This window comes from Hylobates moloch, unplaced genomic scaffold (genome assembly GCF_009828535.3).
Source record: "Hylobates moloch isolate HMO894 unplaced genomic scaffold, HMol_V3 SCAFFOLD_5, whole genome shotgun sequence".
Lineage (NCBI taxonomy): Eukaryota > Metazoa > Chordata > Mammalia > Primates > Hylobatidae > Hylobates > Hylobates moloch.
The window spans coordinates 48,093,786-48,120,693 of record NW_026652280.1 but is presented as its reverse complement, the minus strand read 5'-3'; the positions used below and the strand labels follow the sequence as shown (position 1 = coordinate 48,120,693).

Genomic DNA, 26,908 nt, shown 5'->3' with positions numbered 1-26,908 from the left:
TCAGAGATTAATGAGCCTTCTACACTGTTTATGTTTGTCTTGATCATGGTGACCTTTACTCAGAGTACATTTATTGAGAACCTACAAGATGCTCACTGTGTTGGAAGAGAGTAGCTTGTGTCCACTCTGTAGTGGCACCTTATTGTGTGATGCTTTCAAATTTTCAAAGTAAATTTACATCTTAGATCTCAGTGCCATGCCACGGAAAGACCATTCTCTACAGAGCTGTTATTTATGGAGCTCTAGTTACTGTGACTGCAGTTGAATTTAAAGAATCCCCACCTGCTGTCCCAGACACAACTTCAGTGACTTCCTGCTCAGTGCCAGAGCTGCCTGGTTGCTTGAGTGTCCTTATACACCTGTGTCCCTGTCTTAGTCCATTTGAGCTGCCGTAACAAAAATACATTAGACCAAGTAATTTATAAACTGCAGATTTGTTACTCAGTTCTGAAGGCTGCGAAGTCCATCAAGGCACCAGCCAACAGATTTGGTATCTGGTGAGTCTTGCTGTCTGCTTCCAAGATGGCATCATCTTGCTGCATCCTCATGTGGCCAAAGGAGCAAGGGAACTCACTGGAGTCTCTTTTTTAAGAGCACTGATTCCATTCATGAGGGTGGTGCCCTCATGACTTAATCACTTACCAAAGGCCCCACCTCTTAATATGATCATACTGCGCCTTAGGCTCCAACATAAGAATTTCCAAGGGTTACAAACATTAAAATTATAGCAGTCCCTGTGTACGAGTGCTTCCTAAAACGTTGTATTTAAGTGCATCACCAAGTTTAGCAAGAATGAAAATGTGGAAGAAGCTCCTCAACAACCTTTTTCCTTTTAGTGAATCGCCTTTTCATGGAATTCCTTAAATAATGTTTTTTCCAAAATAATGTTAACAAACAGCTTCCACCATGTTTTCTGTAGTGCCTTGGTGACATTCTTTGGCCCGCTGTGCTTCTCTTGAGTTATGTGGTCTAGTTGGTCTAGTTTTAATTTTCTCAGCTCTGTACCTCACAAGACAGTATACCCAACTGAATTCCCAAAATTGAGGATGAATTTTCTATATGATCATTTTTCACTGCTGTCTATGGAGAAACTTATATGTTCAAACTAATTATATACCAATAATATGTGGCCACTTATTGAAACTTCTGTTTCCCACCAAATTATTGACTTTTGGCTGCTGTTTTTGTTTGTTTGTTTGTTTGTTTGTTTTAGGGGCCATGAATACATCAAAAGATTGTGTGTTCTGCCTGGAAGAATAATGAACCCTGCCTTTTTTATTTCTTAGTGTTTTATTGTATTCTTTAGAATGCAGTTACAGAATTTTAGAAAGAAAAGATCTTAAAGACCAGCTCAAACCTATTATTTTACAGATAAAGAATGGAGGCACAGCCAAGTTAAATTATTTTCCAAATGTTCACCTAACTAATTAGTGGTTGTTATTTAGAAACACTGATAAGGGGCTGGGCGCGGTGGGTTCATGCCTGGCATCTCAGCACTCAAGAATCCGAGGCAGGAGGATCACTTGAGGCCAGGAGTTCAAGACCAACCTGGGCAACACAGCAAGACCTTGCATCTACAAAAAAAAATTTTTTTTTCAATTAGCCGGGCGTGGTGGCACATGCTTGTAGTCCCCACTACTGGGGAGGCTTAGGCAGGGGGATTGCTTAAGCCTAGGAGTTCAAGGTTCCGGCGAGTTGCCATCACACCACTGCACTCCAGACTGTTTGTCATAATTTACTGTTTTATTGATTATTCATGTGTATCAGCTGTTTACGGATATTTGATATAACACGTAAGCAGCTATGCTACTTGAATGATGTCTAGCTTTTACAACAGAGAACAGAAAATTTCTTAAATGAGATTAAACAAACACATTGTGAAATGTAATCCCTATTTCTAAGACTGCCTTTACTATCAGTACGAATGTTGGTAAACCATAGACAGCAACTTACGTCTAAGCTTTAAAATTTCAGACATGAAATTCAAAACTAATTGTGAAAATCGAAATGTATTATTATTTACTGGTAGCAATATTAAGAGGCAGAAAAATTTAGTTCAAGTGTATAATTGGAAATAGCACTATAAATAAATATTGCTATAAATTAGCCACTCATTCCTGTGTGCCTCAAAGCCACTTAATAGAAAATAAATTAACAATTTGATTGAGCAGACCAAGATACTCATATGTTTGGTTGGTAGTGGTATTTTTATGTTAAACTCATTGGTATTCATTAACTAACTACATACATTTTTTTTTTTTTTTGAGACTGAGTCTCGCTCTGTCACTCAGGCTGGAGTGCAGTGGCACAATCTCAGCTTACTGCAACCTCTGCCTCCCAGGTTCAAGCAGTTCTGCTTCAGCCTCCCAAATAGCTAGAATTACAGGTGCCCACCACCACACCCAGATAATTTTTGTATTTTTAGTAGAGATGAGGTTTTACCCTGTTGGTCAGGCTGGTCTTGAACTCCTGACCTCAGGTGATCCATCTGCCTCGGCCTCCCAAAGTGCTGGGATTATAGGCGTGAGCCACCACGCTCGGCCAGTTACATACATTTCTGAAAACATAATATGGACATTTGCCTTGCTCTCCCAGCATTGGCTCCTTCCACACTAATTCTCCTTGCTTTGAGGGAAGAAACCCAGAAATGATTTTATTGGCATTGTTTCCACTTTTAACCAGTTCTACCTGAAAGAAAATTATTACCCCAATAATCAACAGTATCAGAAAATTTTTAGATGCTTCCGTTTAAAATGGTCATTGATTTTTTGTTGTTGTTGTTGAGATGGAGTTTTGCTCTGTCACCCAGGCTAGAGTGCAGTAGCGTGATCTCAGCTCACTGCAACCTCCACCTCCTGGGTTCAAGCAATTCTCCTGCCACAGCTTCCTGAGGAGCTGGGATTACAGGCACGCGCCACCATGCCCGGCATTTTTTGTGTTTTTAGTAGAGACGGGGTTTCACCATGTTGACCAGGCTGGTCTCAAACTCCTGACCTCAAGTGATCCACCCACCTCAGCCTCCCAATGTGCTGGGATTACCACGCACCCGGCCCCTGCGATCATTGATTTTTAAAGTTGATGTTTGTAAATGTTGCTAACACCCCCAATTAAACAACAGAACATAAGACCGCTCTTCTCCACCAGTCCTTATTGTATAACTAAGTTATTCCCCAAAAGTTTAACCCAACTTTAAGGGACACTAAATCAAATGCCATAGGTCAGACTGCAGAGCAACTTAAAAACTTGGGTTAGTGGTTAGTGGGCTCAAGAGAATCACCCTTAATTTTATGTCTTGGGTATGTTGCAGGAATAAGGAAGGTCCAATTTAAGTGTGACATGCAGTAAAGAGAGGGGCTTTTAGGATGGTTTTATGAAATTAAAAACATTCAAAACAAATGCCTGTAATAAGAACATATTTAAAGAGAAGAAAAGTAAGCTTGAAAGAGCTGTAGATGTTAGAGATTTCCAATTCATGCAGAATTCAGAATTAATTTTATGTTTGTTTTATGACAGATATGTAAAATTAGAAGATAGAGATAATTGGATCTCTCTGGATTCTGTCACATCAGAAATTAAACTGGCAAAACTTCCTGATTTTGAATCTAGATATGTTCAAAATGGCACATACACTGTAAAGATTGTGGCCATATCAGAAGGTAAGTTATTAAATAGATCTTTTTCTTGATTGTATGTATTTAGATTTTTATTTTCCAACATCAGAAACCTTTGATTTGATTGTGTATAAAAATCTAACCTCGGCCGGGAGCAGTGGCTCATGCCTGTAATCCCAACACTTTGGAAGGCCGAGGCAGGCAGATCACGAGGTCAAGAGATCAAGACCATTCTGGCCAACATGGTGAAACCCCGTCTCTACTAAAAATACAAACATTAGCCAGGCATGGTGGCATGCACCTGTAGTCCCAGCTACTCAAGAGGCTGAGGCAGGAGAATTGCTTGAACCCGGGAGGTGGAGGTTGCAGTGAGCGGAGATCCTGCCACTGCACTTCAGCCTGGTGACAAAGCAAGACTCCAACTCAAAAAAAAAAAACACAAAAACAAAAACCTAATCTCAGCCCAGCACAGTTGCTTGTGTCTGTAATCCCAGCGACTCAGGCAACTAAGATGGTAGGAACACTTGAGCCCAGGAGTTTGAGACCAGCCTGGACAAAAAAGCAAGACACCATCTTCAAAAAAAAAAACGAGGGGTAGATAAAATTAAAAAATAGATGTTTAAAAAAAATTTTAATAAGATGAAATAAGCACCTAATTTCTCCAATAGATAAATCTCACATTTCTACTTGGTAGGTGGATTAAAAGATATTACTTGGTCCAAATTTGAAACATATCTAGGATAGAAAATGTCCTAAGTGGTTAGTACCTTCTCCACTCCAAATTGGCAAGGGAATTCAGACTATGTCTGTTGTCAGCAATAGGAACAGAATGTACATACTTTTTCTCTCTTATTTTTAAGATTATCCTAGAAAAACCATCACTGGCACAGTCCTTATCAATGTTGAAGACATCAACGACAACTGTCCCACACTGATGGAGCCTGTGCAGACAATCTGTCACGATGCACAGTATGTGAATGTTACTGCAGAGGACCTGGATGGACACCCAAACAGTGGCCCTTTCAGTTTCTCTGTCATTGACAAACCACCTGGCATGGCAGAAAAATGGAAAATAGCACGCCAAGAAAGTAAGCAAAATCACTGGACTACATTGAAATCTAAATATTAAGCGTAATAGATATCTAAAATATTTGTAAGTTGTATTTCTTCTCATAAATTATATTTCCAATATAGTTTTTTAAAGGAGTTTATGAAATGAGATCCTGAACCTACTGACATATAGTATTTTTTATATGCTTGTGGAGAGAAGAAAAATAATCTAAAATGTCTTGAAGGTAGCTGGGTATTCCCTAAATAGCCCTTGAAGTAGTTTTGTCTGGTAAGGTGAGGAGTACCAAGCCTTTGTCAGCACCACAATCATAGTAGGTGCCTTCTAAAAATCTTGAAGTATAGTAACAATAATTCCATTTAAAACAACATTTATTGAGCACTTGCTATGTGCTAGGCATTCTGCTAGCCCATCCTATGTATTACCATATTTAATCCTTCCTTCAACATTATTCCCTGATTAAAGCTGAGGATACCTTGGTTTAACTGGAGGTAAGTAAAGCTCAAAGCTAGAACATGATAGAAACAACGTAACAGGGGGGTTGTCTGATTCCCCCCTTCCCCATGTCAGTGGACATGTCCATATGTCCACATCCAGGACATCTAGACACATGGACTATATGATGTGTTGATGTGAGTTTTCAGATGTCCTTCAGGGTGGTACTGAATGCAGAAAAGTCTATCCAGAAAACTATTTTGTTTTAAACAACTAGGGTTCATTTCAGAAAAATTTCAAAGACAATAGTCAGGTTGTTTTTTTTTTTAATTTACAGCTTTATTGTGTTAAGTCTAGCAAATGTTTGAAATCATTTTAAGAGGGTTTGAATAATGTTTAGTCCAATTAACAAATTAAACACCATCAATATTTCAAACTCTATTTACAGATTTATTATATTTAGTTTCCTTATATATTTCAGTGATCTCAATTAACAAAACCTCCCGGCCAGGCACGGTGGCTCACGCCTGTAATCCCAGCACTTTGGGAGGCCAAGAAGGGTGGATCATGAGGTCAGGAGATCGAGACCATCCTGGCTAACACAGTGAAACCCTGTCTCTACTAAAAATACAAAAAATTAGCCAGGTGTGGTGGCAGGCGCCTGTAGTCCCAGCTACTCGGGAGGCTGAGGCAGGAGAATGGCATGAACCCTGGAGGCAGAGCTTGCAGTGAGCCGAGATTGTGCCACTGCACTCCAGCCTCGGTGACAGAGCAAGACTCTGTCTCAAAAAAAAAAAAAAAAAAAACTCCCTGTGATCCTTATACTCTAAAATTCTAATAAATTTAACTTACAAATACATTGAGTTGTATATTAGAGAATATTATCAATAACAAGTTGAAGCCGGGCGTGGTGGCTCACGCCTGTAATCCTAGCACTTTTGGAGGCTGAGGCGGGTGGATCACTTGAGGTCAGGAGTTTGAGACCAGCCTGGCCAACATGGTGAAACCCCATCTCTACTATAAATACAAAAATTAGCTGGGCATGGTGGTGGACACCTGTAATCCCAGCTACTCAGAAGGCTGAGGCAGGTGAACCTGGGAGGTGGAGGTTGCAATGAGCCAAGATGGCAGCACAGCACTCCAGCCTGGGCAACAGAACGAGACTCCATTTCAAAAAATAAGAAGAAGAAGAAGCGTTAAGAGTGCTAATATTCCTTGATCTTAGAAGGTGCATGCTGAAGAATGTTGTGCTATCTGTAACTTACCTTGAAATAGTTCAGAAACTTTAAAAAAAAGAAAAAGTGGGTATACAGAGGGCAAGAAAGCATTGTTGCAAAACGTAAACAGTTAGTGAAGTGTTTGTTAATATTCACTAAAATATTCTTTCAACTTTTCTGTAGGTTTGATTTTTTTTTCCATTTTGAATGTATATAGTGTTGAGAACAAAAAAAGAAGGGACTAGAGAAAACAAGATCAGCCCATTGTTGAAAACGATTAACGCTGAGGATGGGTACCATGGGGGTTATGCTCTTCTCTCTATTACTATGTTTGAAAAATTGCCTTAATAAAGTTTTTTTTAAAGAAATGGTAAAATAAAGGTCATTCAGTAGAAATGTTAACTCACCACTTGTTTGTCACTGGATTCCCAGTGTATAGAACAGTTCCTAGCTTTCCTAGACCCACACACGTTGGTTACAGCTAATCATCATGAAAGTAAGGTGTCCAGGTCTGAACCTTTGCTATTTAAACTGCATATTCAGGGCCTATAGACAAATTTTAATGAGCACACTTCAGTAAGTGAAGGAAGAACAAAGTGTCTAATTGGAGTTAAATACAATCAGCAGTGAAAGAACATTTGTGGAATTTATTGTTGCCTCATCCTTGATTATCATTCGTTTTTATTTCCTTCTGCCTCCCAACCTTATAGGTACCAGTGTGCTGCTGCAACAAAGTGAGAAAAAGCTTGGGAGAAGTGAAATTCAGTTCCTGATTTCAGACAGTCAGGGTTTTAGTTGTCCTGAAAAGCAGATCCTTACACTCACGGTTTGTGAGTGTCTGCATGGCAGCGGCTGCAGGGAAGCACAGCATGACTCCTATGTGGGCCTAGGACCCGCAGCAATTGCACTCATGATTTTGGCCTTTCTGCTCCTGCTATGTAAGTCTTTAAAAGCCACTCTGTTGTGCTTTTGGGAATTTGAGTGCACTCCTGGAGATGTGTTACTATGGTAGTCATTGATTTCATCACAGTTATTCTTTAACCACACTAGAGCACTTTGAGAATGAATAGGGAAACAACTGATGATTGACAAATCACCAAAGCATAATATAAGACTCTTCAGAATTTTGTTTTATAAATGTATATCATTTTCTGATTTCAGTAACTTAGGAACTATTGGCATAAACTTCGCTGGTATTCCCATTTCGATGAGCTCTGTGAGGGCAGCATGCTGTCTGTTCTCTTCACTGCTGTATTCCCAGTGTGTGGAACAGAGCCTTGCATGCAGTAAGTGCTCAAAAAAGATGTGTTGCATGACTTTGGGTTATGGGCACAGGTTTTTTACAAACCCAGCTTATTCCAATCAATCCTGCCTTGTACATTCAATTTGTCAGAGCTCTGCCTCCCTGATATTCCCCGCTTGGCTTGTTTCTTCACCAGCACCAAAAGTAGGCAGACCGTCTGAGCACTTCCTGTCCTTCCTGACCGTAAGATGTTCTCAACCAGTCCTGCCTGCCCTACCCACACTCCAAAGACCTCGGGTTTCCTTTTATAAAAGAACAAGGGACTGTATCCTGAGGTCACATGAAATATCACTCTACTTGACCACTGAATATGGACAGAGGGCCACCTCCAAGGCAGCCTAGGCTAGTGCAGTGACAGAGGAGAGGTCTGTTAGACAAGGGGTCCCCAACCCCCAGGCCACAGACCAGCACCTGTCCATGGCCTGTTAGGAACCAGGTCGCACAGCAGGAGGTGAGTGGTGGAAGAGTGAGTGAAGCTTCATCTGTATTTACAGCCACTCCCCATCGCTTGTGTTACCACCTGAGCTCTGCCTCCTGTTAGATCAGTGCTGGCATTCGATTCTTATAGGAGCTCAAACTCTATTGTGAACTACTCATGCCAAGAGATCCAGGTTGCGTGCTCCTTATGAGAATCTAATGCCTGATGATCTGTCACTGTCTCCCATCACCCCCAGATGGGACCATCTAGTTGCAGAAAAATAAGCTCAGGGCTCCCACTGATTCTACATTATGGTGAGTTGTATAATTATTTCATTATATATTACAATGTAATAATAATAGAAATAAAGTACACAATGAATGTAATGCACTTGAGTCATCCCAAAACCAACCCCCCTACCCCTAACTTCCCTGTGGAAAAACTGTCTTCCATGAAACCAGTCCCTGGTGTCAAAAAGGTTGGGGACTGCTGTATGAGAGCCATTGGTAGATGTGCAATTGAATACACAGCACTCAACAGTCTGCAGCGTACTTTTATACCATCATCTCCATGCTATGGCTACATATACAGATACATAACAGTAAATGACTTGCCTCAGCTTACCAAGTTTGTAGGTAGGTACTGGAGCTGGGACTGTATCTTTTGCTCAGGAATTCCTTGCACTGCTTTCTCATCTCAGATTCCCTGGAGCCTAATGTGGTACTTGGCACATAATAGACACTTGATGAATGTTTGTTAAAATTGTTGAATTGCCACTGGCTGATTTCAGTCTTCTTATTAATCATAGTAGCTATAGTTAATGTGCTGTTGACTGTTTGACATAAAAATGAATCTAGGCAGTAGCTAGTTCATCACTGGAAGCTGCCAAATGGGAGTGGCAGATGGGCATGCAGATGTGTTTAATTCTTTACTGCATTGATCAAGGGGTCAGCCTTGGTCTTTTCTTCCTCCTAGGTGTAAAATAAAATCTAAGAAGAGGGCTCTGAAATTGTTATATGTTTCACTTTATTATTTCTAATTACTGTTTTTAATAGTACATATATTTTTGCAACAGTGATTTTTTTTTAATTGGACCATAGTTTTAAAAAAATTAATCTTTAAGCTGGTTTTGATGATTTGGATACTATCTGACCTAGTCTTGGTATTCCACTCAGCAACCACAGACAGCCTCTTTTTGATGAACAAGGCCTTGAATCTGTAAGACTCTCTCATCCTGCCTTCGGGTTTTGGAGTAACTCGCCCAAAACAAGCTTGGTAAGGTTGGATCAGGGTGAAGAAAAGAAAAATAGAGCTGTAAATAAGTGAAGACAACTCCAGGAAGGGACATGCAAATTCCAAAATTGTGCAATATAAATTTAGAAATATATCAAGGTTAACCTTATCTGTGTTCAATTTTGTGTCTGTACAGTGGTACCACTTTTACTGCTGATGTGTCATTGCGGAAAGGGCGCCAAAGGCTTTACCCCCATACCTGGCACCATAGAGATGCTGCATCCTTGGAATAATGAAGGAGCACCACCTGAAGACAAGGTCAGTGGATCAGATGTCAATATGACTTGTCTTCTTTTTGGGTTTTAAGGGGGCCTAGGGAAGTATTTCTTACATGTTTGGTTGAATGAGTAAAGTGATCACTATGGATTTCACTCATGTGCCTTTGTTAAGCAAAGAGTTCAAATGACAGCATATTTTGTGTTTGTTGCCGGGGCAGAATTGAGATAGTTTTACTCTGTTTTGACACTTCCCATGTTGTAAAGAATGTAGAGCAAGGTTCAGGAAGAGCAAGAGTGTGTAGGGATCTAAGTCTTTTGTCCTAACATTAAATGGGCAGTTTTCATAACCAGGAACTGCTTCATTCCCATTTCCCTCAATACATAGGGTTTGCAGAGGTAAGCCCACAACCCCCATGACGGTTGTAAAATGTTGCAAAACCCCGTTTCCCAACTACTTCATAGCCATATCCCTTTGTCTCTCTATTGCATCTTCACCCTGGACCTCTCACCACCATCTGTTATGAGCACCATTTCTAATAGGATAGAATTTAGCATCAGGTGGCAGAGAACTCACAATAACAGTGGCTTAACCCTAAAATGGGCATTCCAAGATCAACATGATGATTCATCCACAGCATGGTCCCCAGTTTCCTCTTCCTTGTTTTTCTTCCATGGTTGAGTTCCATTCCCACACTGTCCTCATGTCCCAGTTCTAGCTACCTAGCTGTCATCCCCACATTCTAACCGGCAGATGGGAGAAAAGCGAAGAACCCTCTTTAAGCACACTTCCCAGAACTTGCGTACACCATTTCTGCTTCATTCACGTTGACCACAGTTTAGTCAGGTGGCTATACCTAGTGGCATCAGAGGCTTAGAAATATAGTCTTTATTTTGGGTGGCCATGGATCCAGGTGAAAACAAAATTAAGAATTCTCTAACTATAGAAGAAGGTATCAAACTGCAGAGGGAGGTTGAAGTGCCATTGGTCCCATGGAGTAAAGGAGCTGTGACCATTTGGGCTTTGTTTTCTCTTTGGGTTCTATCCAGCTGTAAAACAAGAAGATAGAAGAAAGGAAACCTTCATAAGACTTTTATAAGTTATTCAACTCAAAATACTTTTTCTAATTGGCCTCAGTGGAAATAGCTTATACCTTCCTATGGCTCAGATCCTTCCTTGGCTCAGATCCTTCTACCAAGGATGAAGGATTCCCTCCATCCTCCTGACTCAGTTCTCAGCTGTGTTTGCTCTCACAGGTGGTGCCATCATTTCTGCCAGTGGATCAAGGGGACAGTCTAATAGGAAGACATGGAGTAGGAGGTATGGCCAAGGAAGCCACAATGAAAGGAAGTAGCTCTGCTTCCATTGCCAAAGGGCAACATGAGATGTCTGAGATGGATGCAAGGTGGGAAGAACACAGAAGCCTGCTTTCTGGTAGAGCTACCCAAGTTACAGGGGCCACAGGCGCTATCATGACCACTGAAACCATGAAGACCACAAGAGCCACAGGGGCTTCCAGAGACATGGCCGGAGCTCAGGCAGCTGCTGTTGCAGTGAACGAAGAATTCTTAAGAAATTATTTCACTGATGTAAGGATGGGTTTTATGTATTGGTGGTGGGGGGTGGGGGGAACATTTGTATGTGAATGTGATATTATTAGGGTAATCATTGCCTTGGATCCAAATGAGACTTTAGGTTTTTTTTTTTTTTTTTTTTTTTTCAGGGAATACTTATAGGCAATAAGGAAAGAGAAATGGGACCCACAGAATCAGTCGGTGTTAGCTAAATTACGCTGCAGTAACAAGTGACCCCATGATCTTAGTTCTCACGCAGGCATATTTCTCACAGTTATGTTTTTGCCAGTCAGCTCAGCTCTGCTCTCCTTCATGATGTCTTCATATCAAGATGCACACTGAGAGAGCAGATTGTACCTGGGAAGCTGCCGTCCTTGTGACCCAAAGAAAAGAACAAGGCAGAACCAGGCAATGGCTCTCAAAGCCTCCACCTTTTTACATTCACATTTCGTTGACCAAAGCAAGTCATATGACCAAGACAGATGTCAGTGGGTTGGAAAGTTCCATCCCTCTGCAGGAGCAGGCTTGGTAGGGATGAGCTCCGTAGGAAAGGCAGAGAATAGATAACCTAAAAAACACAATCTATTAAGTCCATTTAAATTTTACCTTCTGTATGAGAGTACTTGGCTTTGCTATTATGAGGGTCCACCAAAAAATGATGAGAAAAGTTCCAGGAAAATGATCAGATGCAATAAGGAAGCTCATGCTAGAATTAAGGAATTAGAAGCAGAACTGAAAATAAAAGTATAATGTAGAGGTCAGGCACAGTGGCTCATGCCTGTGATCCCAGCACTCTGGGAGGTCAAGGCAGGCAGATCGCTTGAGCCCAGAAGTTCAAGACCAGCTTGGGCAATATGGTAAAACCCTATCTCTCCAAAAATACAAAAAATTAGCCGGGCATGCTGGCACACACCTGTAGTCCCAGCTACTCAGAAGGCTGAGGTAGGAGGATCACTTGAGCCTGGAAAGCCAAGGATGCAGTGAGCTGTGATCATACCACTGCACTCCAGCGTGGGCAACAGAGTGAAACTCTGTCTAAAAAAAAAAAAATATATATATATATATATATAACATAGAGATAAAGTATACTTCAGAACAAGGAATATTACCAGGAATAATGAGGACTAGTTCATAATGAAAAATGAGTCAGTTCATCAGGAGGCCTGAAACTCCTAAATATGTCAGAACCTAATAACAGAAATTTTAAAACTTGAAGCAAAAACAACTGAAAGAGAAACAGACAAATTCATAATGATAGTTGGAGAGTTCAATCTGATCTATCAGTAAATGAAAGAACAAGTGACAGAATCAGTAAGCATATAGAAAACTTAATACTGTCAACCAAATAGATCTAGTTGATATTGACAGAACACTCTATGCAACAGAAGCAGAATACACATGCTTTTTCATATAGAATATATTCTGGGACGTTAAATAAATGTAAAGAACTTTTAAAGGACGTTAAATAAATGTAAAGAACTTTTAAAGAACTGCAGTCATACAATGTACTTTGATGACAAAAAAATTAAAACCAGAGATCAGTAACAAAGAGATATATAAAATATACTCAAATATTTATAAATACACATGACTGCAAATTAAATTATACTTTATGAAAATTTGTGGGGTACTACTAAAGTGATGCTTGAAGGGAAATTGTAGCAAAAATGGTTATATTAGAAGATGGTTCTCAAATCAGTGACCTAAGCTTCCACCTTCAGAAGTTATAAGAGCAAATTAAACCCAAAACAAGCAGAAATAAGATAATGATGAATTTTAGAGCCAAAATCAATGAAATATTTAGCAAAAAGTAATAAGAAAAAAAAATTGAAGCCACAAGCTTATTATTGAGGTCAATAAAATTGATAAACATTTTACCAGACTAATTAGGATATTAAGAGATTAAACACGAACTATGGATATCAGAAGTAAAATAAAGAACTTTACTTCAGATCTTACATAGTAAGAATAGTTAAAAAAAAAAAAAAAAGTAGGACTGGGTGGTTTTCTTGAGAACAAGGCCCTGTGCTCCCATGAGAATGGACAGAGTTGGAATATAAGGCATCTGAAGGGCGCTAGAGAGGAGTAAGGGGAGGGGCTTCCATTGAGGAAAGCAAGTTGCTTCTGTCCCCTCTTTTCTAAATTTGCAAATTATTAGCGCGCTTTCCCACTTTCTGCTCCTTTTTACCCTCCCATCTTTCATACCATCCTTCACCCACCTTCAGGTATTAGCTTAACAGGGATGTGGTTGGTGTCAAGCAAAACCATTTCTTGGCCTTTCCTGTCTCACTGCTAAGCTCAATTCTAGCGTCATGTTTGTTTTCCTTTGATAAGTTTTCCCTCTCTCCACTCTAATCCTGCTCCAGTCATTCTTGGTTACGTATGTATGTACTAACCTTTGATTTGGAAGTAATTTCAAAGTTATCAGAAAATTTGCAAGAATAGTAGAAATTTTGAACCCAATAAACATTTTGCCACATTTGCTATTTGCTTTTCCATTTTCTCTGTCTCTCTCTCACTGACACATTCACACACATTCTCTTACTATAGTACAGTTAACAAATGTAGAACTTTAATATTGACACAGTCCGTATTTCAATTTAGCCAACTATCACAATATCTTTTATAGCAATTTTGTTTTTCTCAGGATCCTGCATTCCGTTTAGTTGTCCTGACACTTTAGTCTCCTTTAATCTGAAACAGTCCCCTCTGCCTTTCTGTTTTTTCCCTGATATTAATTTTTTTTTAAGAATACAGGCCAGTTGTGTCATTGGATCTCTCTCAATTTGTGTTTCCCTGATGGTTCCTTGTAATTAAATTCACATTACTGCATTTTGAACAGGAATATAGAGTCTTGTTTTAAAACGAATTTGTATTGCTAATTATTTGTCTGTTTTGTGTTTGTTTTGTTTTGTTTTCATTTTAGAAAGCGGCCTCTTACACTGAGGAAGATGAAAATCACACAGCCAAAGATTGCCTTCTGGTTTATTCTCAGGAAGAAACTGAATCGCTGAATGCTTCTATTGGTTGTTGCAGTTTTATTGAAGGAGAGCTAGATGACCGCTTCTTGGATGATTTGGGACTTAAATTCAAGACGCTAGCTGAAGTTTGCCTGGGTCAAAAAATAGATATAAATATGGAAATTGAGCAGAGACAAAAACCTGCCACAGAAACAAGTATGAACACAGCTTCACATTCACTCTATGAGCAAACCATGGTTAATACAGAGAATACCTACTCCTCTGGCAGTAGCTTCCCAGTTCCAAAATCTTTGCAAGAAGCAAATGCAGAGAAAGTAACTCAGGAAATAGTCACTGAAAGATCTGTGTCTTCTAGGCAGGCGCAAAAGGTAGCTACACCTCTTCCTGACCCAATGGCTTCTAGAAATGTGATAGCAACAGAAACTTCCTATGTCACAGGGTCCACTGTGCCACCAACCACTGTGATCCTGGGTCCTAGACAGCCACAGAGCCTTATTGTGACAGAGAGGGTGTATGCTCCAGCTTCTACCTTGGTAGATCAGCCTTATGCTAATGAGGGTACAGTTGTGGTCACTGAAAGAGTAATACAGCCTCATGGGGGTGGATCGAATCCTCTGGAAGGCACTCAGCATCTTCAAGATGCACCTTACGTCATGGTGAGGGAAAGAGAGAGCTTCCTTGCCCCCAGCTCAGGTGTGCAGCCTACTCTGGCCATGCCTAATATAGCAGTAGGACAGAATGTGACAGTGACAGAAAGAGTTCTAGCACCTGCTTCCACTCTGCAATCCAGTTACCAGATTCCCACTGAAAATTCTATGAAGGCTAGGAACACCATGGTGTCTGGAGCTGGAGTCCCTGGCCCTCTGCCAGATTTTGGTTTAGAGGAATCTGGTCATTCTAATTCTACCATAACCACATCTTCCACCAGAGTCACCAAGCATAGCACTGTACAGCATTCTTACTCCTAAATAGCAGTCAGCCACAAACTGACCCAGAGTTTAGTTAGCGGTGACTAATTTCATGTTGCCAATGTACCTGATTCTTCATGAGCCTTACAGATACACAGAGACACATACACATTGATCTTAAAATTTTTCTCAGTCACTGATATGCAAAGGACCACACTGTCTGTGCTTCCAGGAGTGTATTTTAGAAATGTTCCACGATTTACTGAAGACATAGAGATGATGCTGCTATTTAGGTGCCTTTTAGCAAGCTATGCAAACAATCCTGATGAAACAAGATACATAGAGAGTCAATCTGGCTTCTGAAAATTTACAAAGTGAACAGAGTATCTAGTTCATCAGCCGTCCAGTAAAGCAACCTAGGAAACTGATTGGGTCTCTTTGCCTACCATATTACCATTAAACATTGATGTTCTGTATTGTGTACTTTACTGCATCTAGCAGATGTTCAACAACTCATTGATCTAAAGATACATGCACAATCTGAGCACCAGTTATGGTGCTCATAACTTCCTTAAGACTTGAACCCTTTTAATCTGTGTGATTCATTAAATTGGACCATTGATGATAAGAATACACATTGTATGTTTCTGTGCACATGACTTTGTGTGTGTGCACGTACATACTGTATAGTCTTAAAAATAGCATTATACTGGCCAGGGATGGTGGCTCACGCCTGTAATCCCAGCACTTTGGGAGGCCGAGGCGGGTGGATCACCTGAGGTCAGGAGTTTGAGATCAGCCAGGCCAACCTGGTGAAACCCCGTCTCTACTAAAAATACAAAAATTAGCTGGGCGTGATGGTGGGCGCCTGTAATCCCAGCTACTTGGGAGGCTGAGGCAGGAGAATCACTTGAACCCGGGAGGTGGAGGTTGCAGTGAGCCGAGATCGCACCATTGCACTCCAGTCTGGGCAACAGAGTGAGATTTCGTCTCAAAAAAAAAAAAAATAGCATTATACCTCTTCCTCATCTCAACCGCCATGAAAATTTTGAACACTCCAAATTCAGTTGAATAATCCAAAACAAAATTTATAAGTATAAAATAATTTTACTTCTTATAGTAATAGTATACTTTAAAAAGCCTCAGGGTATATTATCTTCTAAACAGCTACAATTTAGTGCAGCTACATTAACCAACTATGTTCTCTAGTTGTGAGAACAACTAGGCCTATTTCACTGCTGTGTATCCTTAGTGCCTAACATGGGTGCCAAATAAATATTCGTAGAATTACACTGAATTGTATACAAACTATTCGTTTTTGTTTACAGTTGCCAAACATCTCAGAAGGCCCTGTATTTCTGTAATTCTTTGAAATTATTGTTTTCTTTTGATTTCTCAGTTATTGACTGGCTGGGTGTGACTTAGTACATAAGTACTCAATATTATATTATAAAAACCTCAAATAATTGACTCGATTTTGCACAACATCCTTTTCTACAAGTTAATTTTTTTACAAATCATTTGGGTTGTTTATCTCCTAAATAGGTTGTATTTTATTGCTCCTAGAAACAATGTTTCAAAATATATGTGCATGATCAGTAATAATTTGTATAAATATTTCCCACAACACAATAATTTTCAAAGACTAATTTCTTGACTGAAGGTATTTTGCTAGGGAAGTGAAACTTTAAAATAGTGTAGACTTTAAAAAATATTGTTGAATGGTGTTATGCAAAGGATTTATATAGTGTGCTCCCACTAACTGTGTACAGATCAGGACACATATTTTTAGACATCTAAATCTAGCTTAAATGGAGGTTATCTTCCATCATCTAGAATTGTTTACTTAGTAATTGTTGTTTCTTTTATTATTGTAGACTTACTAACAGTTTTATTTTGCCAAGCATGCAACAGGAATATCACTAGTATGTGAAAATGTCAATATCACCTATGTACTCAAACAAAGGTTGGTCTTAAGCTTCCACCTTGAGCAGCCTTGGAAACCTAACCTGCCTCTTGTAGCATAATCACATTTTCTAAATGATTTTCTTTGTTCCTGAAAAAGTGATTTGTATTAGTTTTACATTTGTTTTTTGGAAGATTATATTTGTATATGTATCATCATAAAATATTTAAATAAAAAGACTATCTTTAGAGTGACCCTTTCCCCATAGATTTTTATTTCTCTATTATATTTTACGAGGAATATAACTCAGTTTGTTAGGGAGAGTGCCTTAAAGGCAGGTGTTTCTTGGACTTTGTTACTTAATTAGATCTGCTTGCAATAAAAAAAGTTATCGGTTATCTAAAACTCAAATTTATCTGGGTACTCAGCATTTTCATTGTCCAACTCTGGCAACCTTGTTCCTAAGGAAGTGAAGGTTGCTCTCTGCCCAGAGTAACGCTGGAGAAATCTGTTGGGTTTGGCAGAAGGCTACTATATCTAACCCAAAGAGATGAAATCATTCTACCAATGTTTGAGAGGCTGTTTTAATTGCTTGTTATAGTTTAGAAGGGAAAAGATAAGAGTTGCTGCTGTAAGAGAAGAAAAACAAATTTTTTTCTTCTAGGTCCCCAGCTGGGGCTCTGTAACAAAACACAGATTAACAAGAAAAGACAAACATTAGTCTGTTAACGTGTATCTCATGCATGCTTTGGAGTAACTGGAATGAGCAGCTCAAAGGGGTGGTTAGAACTTGGGTGTAAAATGTTAAGAGCTTTAAACAAATTAAATCTAACCGTTTATTTAAGCAAAGAATGGTTCACAAAATTGGGCTGCCCTGGAACTAGAAAAGGTTCAGAGAACTCTATTGTACAATAATGAGCAGGCCGTATTCATAGACAGAAAATGGAAGTGAGGCAGGGAAGTTGCTTGATTGGTTACAGCTGAGCCTTTGCCTTATTTGGAGGTGGGCTGATCAGTTGGCAGCCAGTGACTGGCTGAAACTCAGCTGCTGTGATTGATTGACACTCAGCTATGTATTACAAAAATATACTCCTAAATTAGGCTTTCAGTTCATTTATGTACCAAGTTAGGCTGCAGTTCGTCATGTGGGGACTCAAGGTATGGAGGCAGCCTCAGGCCCAATTTAGTTTAATAATATACCAACTTGGGGGCCGGGTGCGGTGGCTCACGCCTGTAATCCCAGCACTTTGGGAGGCCGAGGCGGGTGGATCACAAGGTCAGGAGATCGAGACCATCCTGGCTAACACGGTGAAACCCCCGTCTCTACTAAAAAAATACAAAAAACTAGCCGGGCACGGTGGCGGGCACCTGTAGTCCCAGCTACTCGGGAGGCTGAGGCAGGAGAATGGCGTGGAGATCGCGCCACTGCACTCTGGCCTGGGTGAAAGAGCAAGACTCCTTCTCAAAAAAAAAAAAAAAAAAAAAAAAAATATATATATATATATATATCAACTTGGGCTGAAACAAAGGAAAGGGGATTAGGGGCTTCTGGGCAGGGGAAACAAGTTATGGGAAAGTGACCAGGAAAAGTCTGGTAAGCTTGAGTAAGATTTGTCATGCAGATTTAAATTAATGTCTTTGTCACTTATAGTCATCCTGTGTTTCCGGTACAGAGGGAGACAGTCTTACAAATGGACATTTCCCTTATAAATGTAAATCCCTTTACAAAAGGTAAACTTATGTTCTGTCTTCAGAGTTTCTCCTGCATCTGCTATTTCTCAAAATAATCAGCTCAAAATAATCCTTATACTAAAAACGTATTTTGGGGGCTGTAGCATATTCTAGTCTACACTGCCGGTAAACTGGAATGTCTCATGAATGAAGATTTCACGACACTGGCACATCAGGACATCCTAAAGCATGAAGACGGTTTTATTCCTGTGTGACTTCAGTTCCCACTCCAAGTGGCACATGGAGCTAATTCTGGCTGATCTCTGCAGACCATATTCCAATCACCACCACATCAAAATGTCTACAGTAGGACGTTGCTAACCAAACATCACCTAAAAATGAGACATTTCAGATCATTAAATCTGACTTTCTTAATGGACCAAAATTTATTAGTGTCCTTTTGTTTTATTTTAATCCTCTATATCACTCCCAATTACTTTGTCTACTCTTTCCATTAATTATGAAGAAGTTGAAGTCTCCCAAGTGTGGCTTTGCTTATTTCCCCCTTTAATTCTATTTTTGTTTCCTGTGTTTTGAAACTTTTTGCCTGTGTTACTAGGTACAAACACATTTAGGATTACTGTGTTCCTGAAGAACTGATCTTTTTATCATTATGAAATGCCTCTCTTCATCTCTGTTTATAACTGCTAATTACCTTTAGCCTAAAGCTGCCTCCTTACATTCTCTTTTTTTTTTTTTTTTTTTTTTGAGACGGAGTTTCAATGGAGTGAAATGGCGCAATCTCGGCTCACCACAACCTCTGCCTCCCAGGTTCAAATGATTCTCCTGCCTCACCCTCCCAAGTAGCTGGGGTTACAGGCATGCACCACCACGCCCAGCTAATTTTGTATTTTTAATAGAGAGGGGGTTTCTCCATATTGGTCCGGCTGGTCTCAAACTTCCGACCTCAGGTGATCTGCCTGCCTCGGCCTCCCAAAGTGCTGGGATTACAGGCGTGAATTACCACACCCGGCCCTTGTTACATATTTTAAGTTTGGCCTGAAGGTTTCTCCATACTTAGTGAACTATAACCTAACTGGATGTGTAAACAGACTATAACCTACTCTTGTCTGAGGCAATCACGGCTGCAATACTTCAACCACTCACAGGCAGCCAGCTGTTCAAACTGCATCCAAATAAGGCAAACCCTGAGCTGTAACCAGTCCTGCTATTTCTGTACCTCACTTCCTTTTTCTATCCATAAATCCTCTCTGACCATGTGGCAGCGCCAGCGTGGCTCTGAATCTACTCTGGTTTAGGTGCTGCCCAATTTGCAAATTATTCTTTGCTCAATTAAAGTTTGTAAAATTTGTTTATATATTTATTTATTATTTTGGAGATGGAGTCTCACTCTATCACCCAGGCTGAAGTGCAGTGGCGGGATCTCGGCTCATTGCAACCTCCACCTCCTGGGGTTAAGTGATTCTCCTCTCAGCCTCCTGAGTAGCTGGGATTACAGGCGTACGCCACCACACCAGGCTAATTCTTGTATTTTTTTTTTTTTTTTTAAGTAGAAATGGGGTTTCCCCATGTTGCCCAGGCTGGTCTCGAACTCCTAGCCTCAAGTGATCCACCTGCCTCACCCAAACTGCTGGGATTACAGGCGTGAGCCACCACACCCAGCCAACTTTGTAAAATTTAATTTGCCTGAAGTTTTTCTTCTAACACATTCTTTGTCTTGAAATCTACTTTGCCTAACATTAATACAGCCACACCAGCCTTTTTACGGTTAGTGCTTCGGTGGTATATCTTTTTGATTCTTTTGCTTGACACCTGTCTGTGCCTTTATAGTACATTTATTGTAAACAATATACAGGTAGGTCTTGGCTTTTCCCGTTTTGACAATTTCTGACTTTTATCAGAAGGTTTTACAACAATTATTTATATGGATAAGTTTAAGCTTCCATCTTTGTATTTGTTTTCTCTTTGTCCACCTGCGTTTTCTGTTGTTTTTTTGGTTTTCTCCACTCTTGTTTCCTGACTTCTTTTGTGTACTGCACGCTTTAGGATTCCACTGTAGCGCCTCTATTGACCTTTCACCTACACCCCCTTGTGTTTACTTTTTAATTGGTTGCTCTTATTGAGGAGATATAACTAACAACAAAATTTCCTGTCAACCTAAAAAACCTTTCCACAAAGTAAAGGAGAAAGAAAACAGTGTTATCATTGAATAAGCATTAAGCCCTGAAGGTGAGGCACATCACAGGTAGCTCCTAAAGAAACTGCAGGCCGGGCGCGGTGGCTCACGCCTGTAATCCCAGCACTTTGGGAAGCCGAGGTGGTCAGATCACGAGGTCAGGAGATCAAGACCATCCTGGCTAACATGGTGAAACCCCATCTCTACTAAAAGTACAAAAAAAATTAGCCAGGCCTGGTGGCGGGCGCCTATAGTTCCAGCTACTCGGGAGAATTGCTTGAACCTGGGAGGCAGAGCTTGCAGTGAGCCGAGATCACGCCACCTCACTCCAGCCTGGGCAACAGTGCAAGACTCTGTCTAAAAAAAAAGAAAAAAGAAACTGCAGGCTGGGTGCGGTGGCTCATGTTTTTAATCTCAACACTTTGGGAGGCCAAGGCAGGTGGATCACTTGAGGTCAGGAGTTCGAGACAAGCCTGACCAGAGAAACCCCATCTCTACTAAAAATAAAAAACTTAGCTGGGCAGGTGGCAGGTGCCTGTAATCCCAACTACTCAGGAGGCTGAGGCAGGAGAATCGCTTGAACCAGGAGGTGGAGTTTGCGGTGAGCTGAGATTGCACCATTGCACTCCAGCCTGGCAATAAGAGTGAAACTCCATCTCAAAAAAAAAAGAAAAAAGAAATTGCAAAGACAAAAAGTTCTTGCTTTTTATATAGCCATTTATAACATACCTGTTCACAAGATAAACTATAGCTTGTCCTCAAGTCAGAGGATTTGACAGCACCATTTGTCATACATAGCTCATCTTAAACTCACCTAGTAATTGAGGTGGCTATTGTGTTTGCTAATTGCCTTTACTCAAAGAAATAATAAAACTTCTTAGACCTCTCTGACAGGTAGCTAGTTATAATTTGGAGCGAGCACCCATGGAGATGGGAAGATAGGGAGGCTAGCTTCCTTGATGTTAACATTTCAAAGAGATAGCCCCAGGTCCTTCAGAAGGACATCCCTGGTTATAAAGCTGGCAAAGGAGATAGAGAAAGAACTAACAACTGCAAGTTTTTTAAACTAAATACTCTAAGAAAAGAGAGATGAGAGATGGCAAGGGAAAGTTTTCCTTTTTTGCACCAGGGAAAATTCAGTTTTTTCCCATTTAGATTTGTACTTACACTCTAGGGCTATGCTCTACATGGCAAGCGGCTACCAATTGGACAGCACAAATCTAGAACATTTCTATCATTGCGTAAAGATTTGGGGGGACCTTCAGAGTGAAACCACCTTTGCAAAAATTATAACAATGAGAAAATTACAACATGAAAGAGATCTGATCTAACCAACCCCTGTCTTGCCTTTAACCTCCAAACTGCCTTTGGTCTTTCCTGGGCTTGGGCTAAGCTAACTTTGGGAGAAATTTAGGTTATAGTTTAAATGATAAGAACCTTTCCCTAAAACTAAACCACCTTTGTAAAACTAATGAAAACTAACCACCAGGTTAGGAGGATGAAAGGGGCTTCTAGTCTGCTAAGGTGTAGGAGTAAACAATTACCATCCATTATTCGGGAAGTGACAAAATTTGCAACTTCCCCAATTACTCCGGCAGATAACATTATTATAATAGAAAATAAGACTGGCCTTTTGGGCTGTCCTTTGCTGCTTTTGCATTTTTGACGACTGGATACCCACGACTCTTGGCTCAACTGCTCCTGTGGCCCCCATCCTGTGGAAGACTTGGTGCACTAGGACCGTTTTCCACACCCCTATGATTGCATCCCCAACCAATCAGCAGCACCCATTCCCCTATCCCCCTGCTGGCCAAACTATCCTTGAAAACCCTCACCTCCAAATGTTCAGGGAGATTGATTTGATAACAACCTCCCCCGTGATATGGCCAGCCCATTTCAATTAAACTCTTTCTTTATTGTAATGTCATGGTCTCAGTCAATTGGTTTTGTCTGCAGTGGCAGGAAGAACCCATTGGGTGATTACAATGGTTCTGGAAATTACAATATGCATCTTTAATTTATCACAGTCAACCTTCAAATATTCTACTATTTCACAAATTATATATGTGAACCTTGAGCTTTCACTTTGTGGATCTTGCTATTGCCATTCAATCTCTGATTTTCTTTCTACCCTCATGCTAATCAAGAAGCTTTCAGCATTGTCTCTGTCCCTCACACCTTCCATCATACCCCTGCCCCACTTGCTATAATGTGTTGTGCTATTGGCATGATATGAAACATACAGTATCAAGTCCATCAGTGGATGGGAATGGACTCACATTTCTCCACAGATTACAAAAACCCACCTATCCAGATCGAAAAACCATGTGATGAGGAATGTGTGTCTTAAAAATCCAGGTATGCCCTGGGCCAGGTATTTTCCATTTGCCTCTTCATACTCACTCTCTGCCCTTCTTCACCCTGCTCTAAGACCCAGGAGCTTACCTTTTATGGATGTTTCAACGGGCACTGCTTGCTGCCTCTGGCTTTTAGATGGGCTTGGCAAGTGATGGCCTTGGCTAGAGATTGGTGAGAAAGAGAAAAATGAGATCAGGGCATCTCTCCCTCTACCTCCCTCTGTCACACATCTCTCTATAGAGCAACTCCCTCTCTGAGTTCCTGGACCCATGCTCTCTTCTCGTTCCTTTAGGCCCATTAGTAGTGGTTGCTTCCTCCTCAATTATTACCAGACTTGAAACTGTCTCCCAGTGTTGACAACGATTGCATGCTAAGTTCTGAACAGAAATATATTTGTAATTAAACATTAATCAGGCTGCACTTTGACCCACTTCATTGTTGCTAAAAGTCAGGTAGCACCAGGTACTGACCATTTGCATTCCCATTGTTCCTATAGATAGGATCTCTGAAGTTAGGGTCATAAAGCTGTTGAAGAATTGATTTGCATCCCCCATTGTTCCCCTGCATACTGTCAGTGGGTATTGAGATAAATGAAGGCAGGAATGGGCCTTTTTGATGTTTGTCACCTCACACTTACTCCAGTATCAACCAACAAAAGAAATAGTTGGTGACTGAATGAACAGAGGGCCAGTCATAGGAAGAATGGTGAACTGTGGTGGGAGGAATTTACCTGTCTCAGAGGGTAAGGGTTTTTTGTACATTCAAGCAGAACAGTCGCAAAAATCCAAACAAAATTTTCAGACTGGTTTTCTAAACCTGTGCATGATTCACTTAACTGGCAACATTTAATGTGCTGCATCCCAAGCCCAAGTTAGTTCTCATTGTTAAGTCTGAATTGATGGATTCTCAATGGGTTTGAGGGATTCTGAGGAAAACTGACAAGTTTCAGTGTCAGGTTTCGTGTCGGGTTTCAGTGCAGGACACGATCTATTTGCAATGGTTCAAAATCTCTTTCAGTTCCTATATGCTGGTTACTTGGATTGTTGGAGATTTTACTCACTTATTAAAGATCTGTTTTATTCTTCTTTCTTTTTGCCCGAGGCTATACATTAAAACGTACCCTATATGTTCCCCTGCCCCTCGTCTACTGCTTTCAGCTTCTTCTAGCGGGAAGTTTGGTTTTGCAACCCTCTTGAGTTGGACCCTTCTAAAGTAATCTTGAGTTTCTCATTCCAGCCTCTCCAAGGACAACATATATTGTTTCCCTAGTATACATGGGTTCTTTTTCAAAGAAAAACACTGGATTGGGGTACTTCAATGAAAGAAGTTGGAAAACGCACAAAATACAAGCATCTTAAATGCTTCTAGATATACCCCAGCTAGATGTACCAGGTTGAATTGGCTTAGCAGTAAACTATATGTACGCTCACCTAGTAATAATCCATGTGTTTCTACGCTTAGAGATCCTCTGGACTATAGAAATAAGATGGAACTGCAGAAGCGCTGTGGCATAACTATGACTGTTATTGCTTCGTGGCCACAAGATGGCACTATGCATGCAGCAAAAGAGGCGAAGTCAATCTAAGCTAGGAAGAAAAAAAATTAAGCAATTTAATAAGTTCGTGAGCAACACAAACTTGCAAAGGCCAGTACCTTCCTTCACTAACTGTGATCCTCTCAGATAAAGTGTGATATGCTTCAGAGTTGCCTGAGAAACGAGGCCTGGATTACAGAAGTCTAATAAAACCTGTACCACTCTTTGATGGTGAAATACAAAACGTCTTTCTGAAGGTCAGTCATGAGCCTTTGGTTCTATCAAAAATGCTGCACTTTGGAGGAAATGACGCTGGCCAATGGATTTACAAATAACACACTCAGCCTGGTGTGGGCAATCTTAAGAACAGATGTTGACTTTTTCTGAAAAATTCGATTCAACTAAGCATATGTTGAATTCTCACTACGTGCAGAGCCCTGTTTAGTGGCTTTAAACTTATTCAAAGATGAGTGAGACCCAGCCCTTGCCCTCCAGAGGCTCACAATATAGTGGAGGAAGTAGTTACAAACAGCTTATTCTGAAAACCAAGACACTCTGTAAAAAACAACATACCAAAGATAGAAAGAAAACGCCAAGGCTGATTGGAGAGATTAATTCTTCTTTTGATTAATTTCTCTTTGTCATTCCCAATTCCTCCAAGTTGAAGGGGAAAGGGAATGTCTAGGAGCTCTTGTTGGACAGGTGGGCTTTCGATGAAAATTGGAAGTTAATATAGTTAGGATACGGTCCCCTCCAAATCTCAGTTGAAATGTGACCTCCAATGATGGAAGTGGAGTCTGGTGGGAGGTATTGGGTGATGGGAACCGATCCCTCATGAACGGATTCGTGTCATCCCCTTGGTGATGAGCCAGTTCTCGCTCAGGTAGTTCACGCGAGATCTGGTTGTTTTTTAAAAGTGTAGCCCCTCTCTCCCCTCTCTCTTGATCCTGGTCTCACCATGTGATACACCTGCTTTGCCTTCCGCCAATAATTGGAAGCTTCCCGAGGCCCTCACCAGAAGCAGATGCCAGCACCACACCTCTGGTTCACCTGCAGAACCTTGAGCCAATTAAACCTCTTTTCTTTATAAACTACCAGCCTCAGGCCAGGTGTAGTGGCTCACACCTGTAATGCCAGCACTTTGGGAGGCTGAGGCAGTCAGATCACCTGAGGTCAGGAGTTCAAGACCAGTCTGACCAACATGGCGAAACCCTGTCTCTACTGAAAATACAAAAACTAGCCGGGCTTGGTGGCGGGCGTCTGTAGTCCCAGCTACTCTGGAGGCTGAGGCAGGAGAATCGGTTGAACCTGGGAGGCAGCAGTTGCAGTGAGCCGAGATGGCGCCACTGCACTCCAGCCTGGGCGACAGAGTGAGACTCCGTCTCAATAAATAAATAAATAAATAAATAAATAAATAAATAAATAAATAAATAAATAAATAAATAATAAATAAATAAATAAATAAATAAATAAATAAATAAATAAATAAATAACCAGCCTCAAGTATTTCTTTATAGTAATGCAAAAATGAACTAATCCAGAGAGTAAGTAAACAGGAGGAAGGGCGACCTAGATCAGAAGCTTACCTCACACAGGTGAGGGTGGCTAGCGGGTAAGGGATTAGAGGCAGTGAGCGCAGCAGGTGTGGGTGAAGAGGCAGGTACAGGCCACCCTATGGAGGACTTGGAACAGCAGCTAAGGCTGTGGGACTAGACTCTTTATGCAGTAGACAGCCACAGACAATTGTGAGCAAGACACCTTATAACCAGGTTTTAGAAAGAATCCTTAGCGGGAAGGAGGAGATTCTGCAGGAAGAGGGTGGGGAAAGCTGAAGATAACTCCAACCAATGTCAACCTTAAATATTAACCTTTTTTTCTTCTAACTTTCATTGACTTTTTCGTGCATTTTCAGTGCCCTTTTCCTTGCTGTAAAGTAAATTTTAAATATTATGTCAATAGGTCATAGAGGCAACAGACAGGCAAGGTATGGTTATAACAAAAACATTTCCCTAAACAAAATTAGAAGACAGCATTTGATGAAAGATTTTTTTCCTAACTTGAGTTTGTTTACATAAAAACACTTACAAAATTAATCAATCAAAATAACATGCAGTCATTTACTTAAAGAATTCCTTATGTTTAAAAGTAAAGTACTTGAATGTGGAATCAACCTAAGTGTCCAATTTAATCCATCAATTGGATTAAAAACTGTGGTAC

The 26,908-nt window shown here is 40.5% G+C and overlaps 1 protein-coding gene and 1 long non-coding RNA gene across 2 annotated transcripts in view; one reads left to right on the top strand and one right to left on the bottom strand.

Moving 5' to 3' along the window:
• The window catches only part of DSG2 (desmoglein 2), a 50,180-nt gene extending 32,998 nt beyond the window's left edge, over nt 1–17,182 (top strand). The window contains exons 10-15 of the mRNA XM_032152586.2: nt 3,514–3,656; nt 4,472–4,699; nt 7,043–7,270; nt 9,483–9,604; nt 10,819–11,151; nt 14,063–17,182. Of these exons, the coding sequence (XP_032008477.1) occupies nt 3,514–3,656; nt 4,472–4,699; nt 7,043–7,270; nt 9,483–9,604; nt 10,819–11,151; nt 14,063–15,085 (2,077 nt within the window). The 3' untranslated portion in view covers nt 15,086–17,182. The remainder of the gene's footprint in view (nt 1–3,513; nt 3,657–4,471; nt 4,700–7,042; nt 7,271–9,482; nt 9,605–10,818; nt 11,152–14,062) is intronic.
• On the bottom strand, nt 10,436–25,548 carry LOC131383456 (uncharacterized). Its single transcript, XR_009213497.1, has 5 exons — nt 25,265–25,548; nt 24,588–24,743; nt 23,245–23,318; nt 14,078–14,248; nt 10,436–10,611 (listed from the first exon to the last, which is right to left on the bottom strand). It is a non-coding gene; the product is annotated as an uncharacterized LOC131383456 (long non-coding RNA).
• Between the last annotated feature and the right edge of the window lie 1,360 nt (nt 25,549–26,908).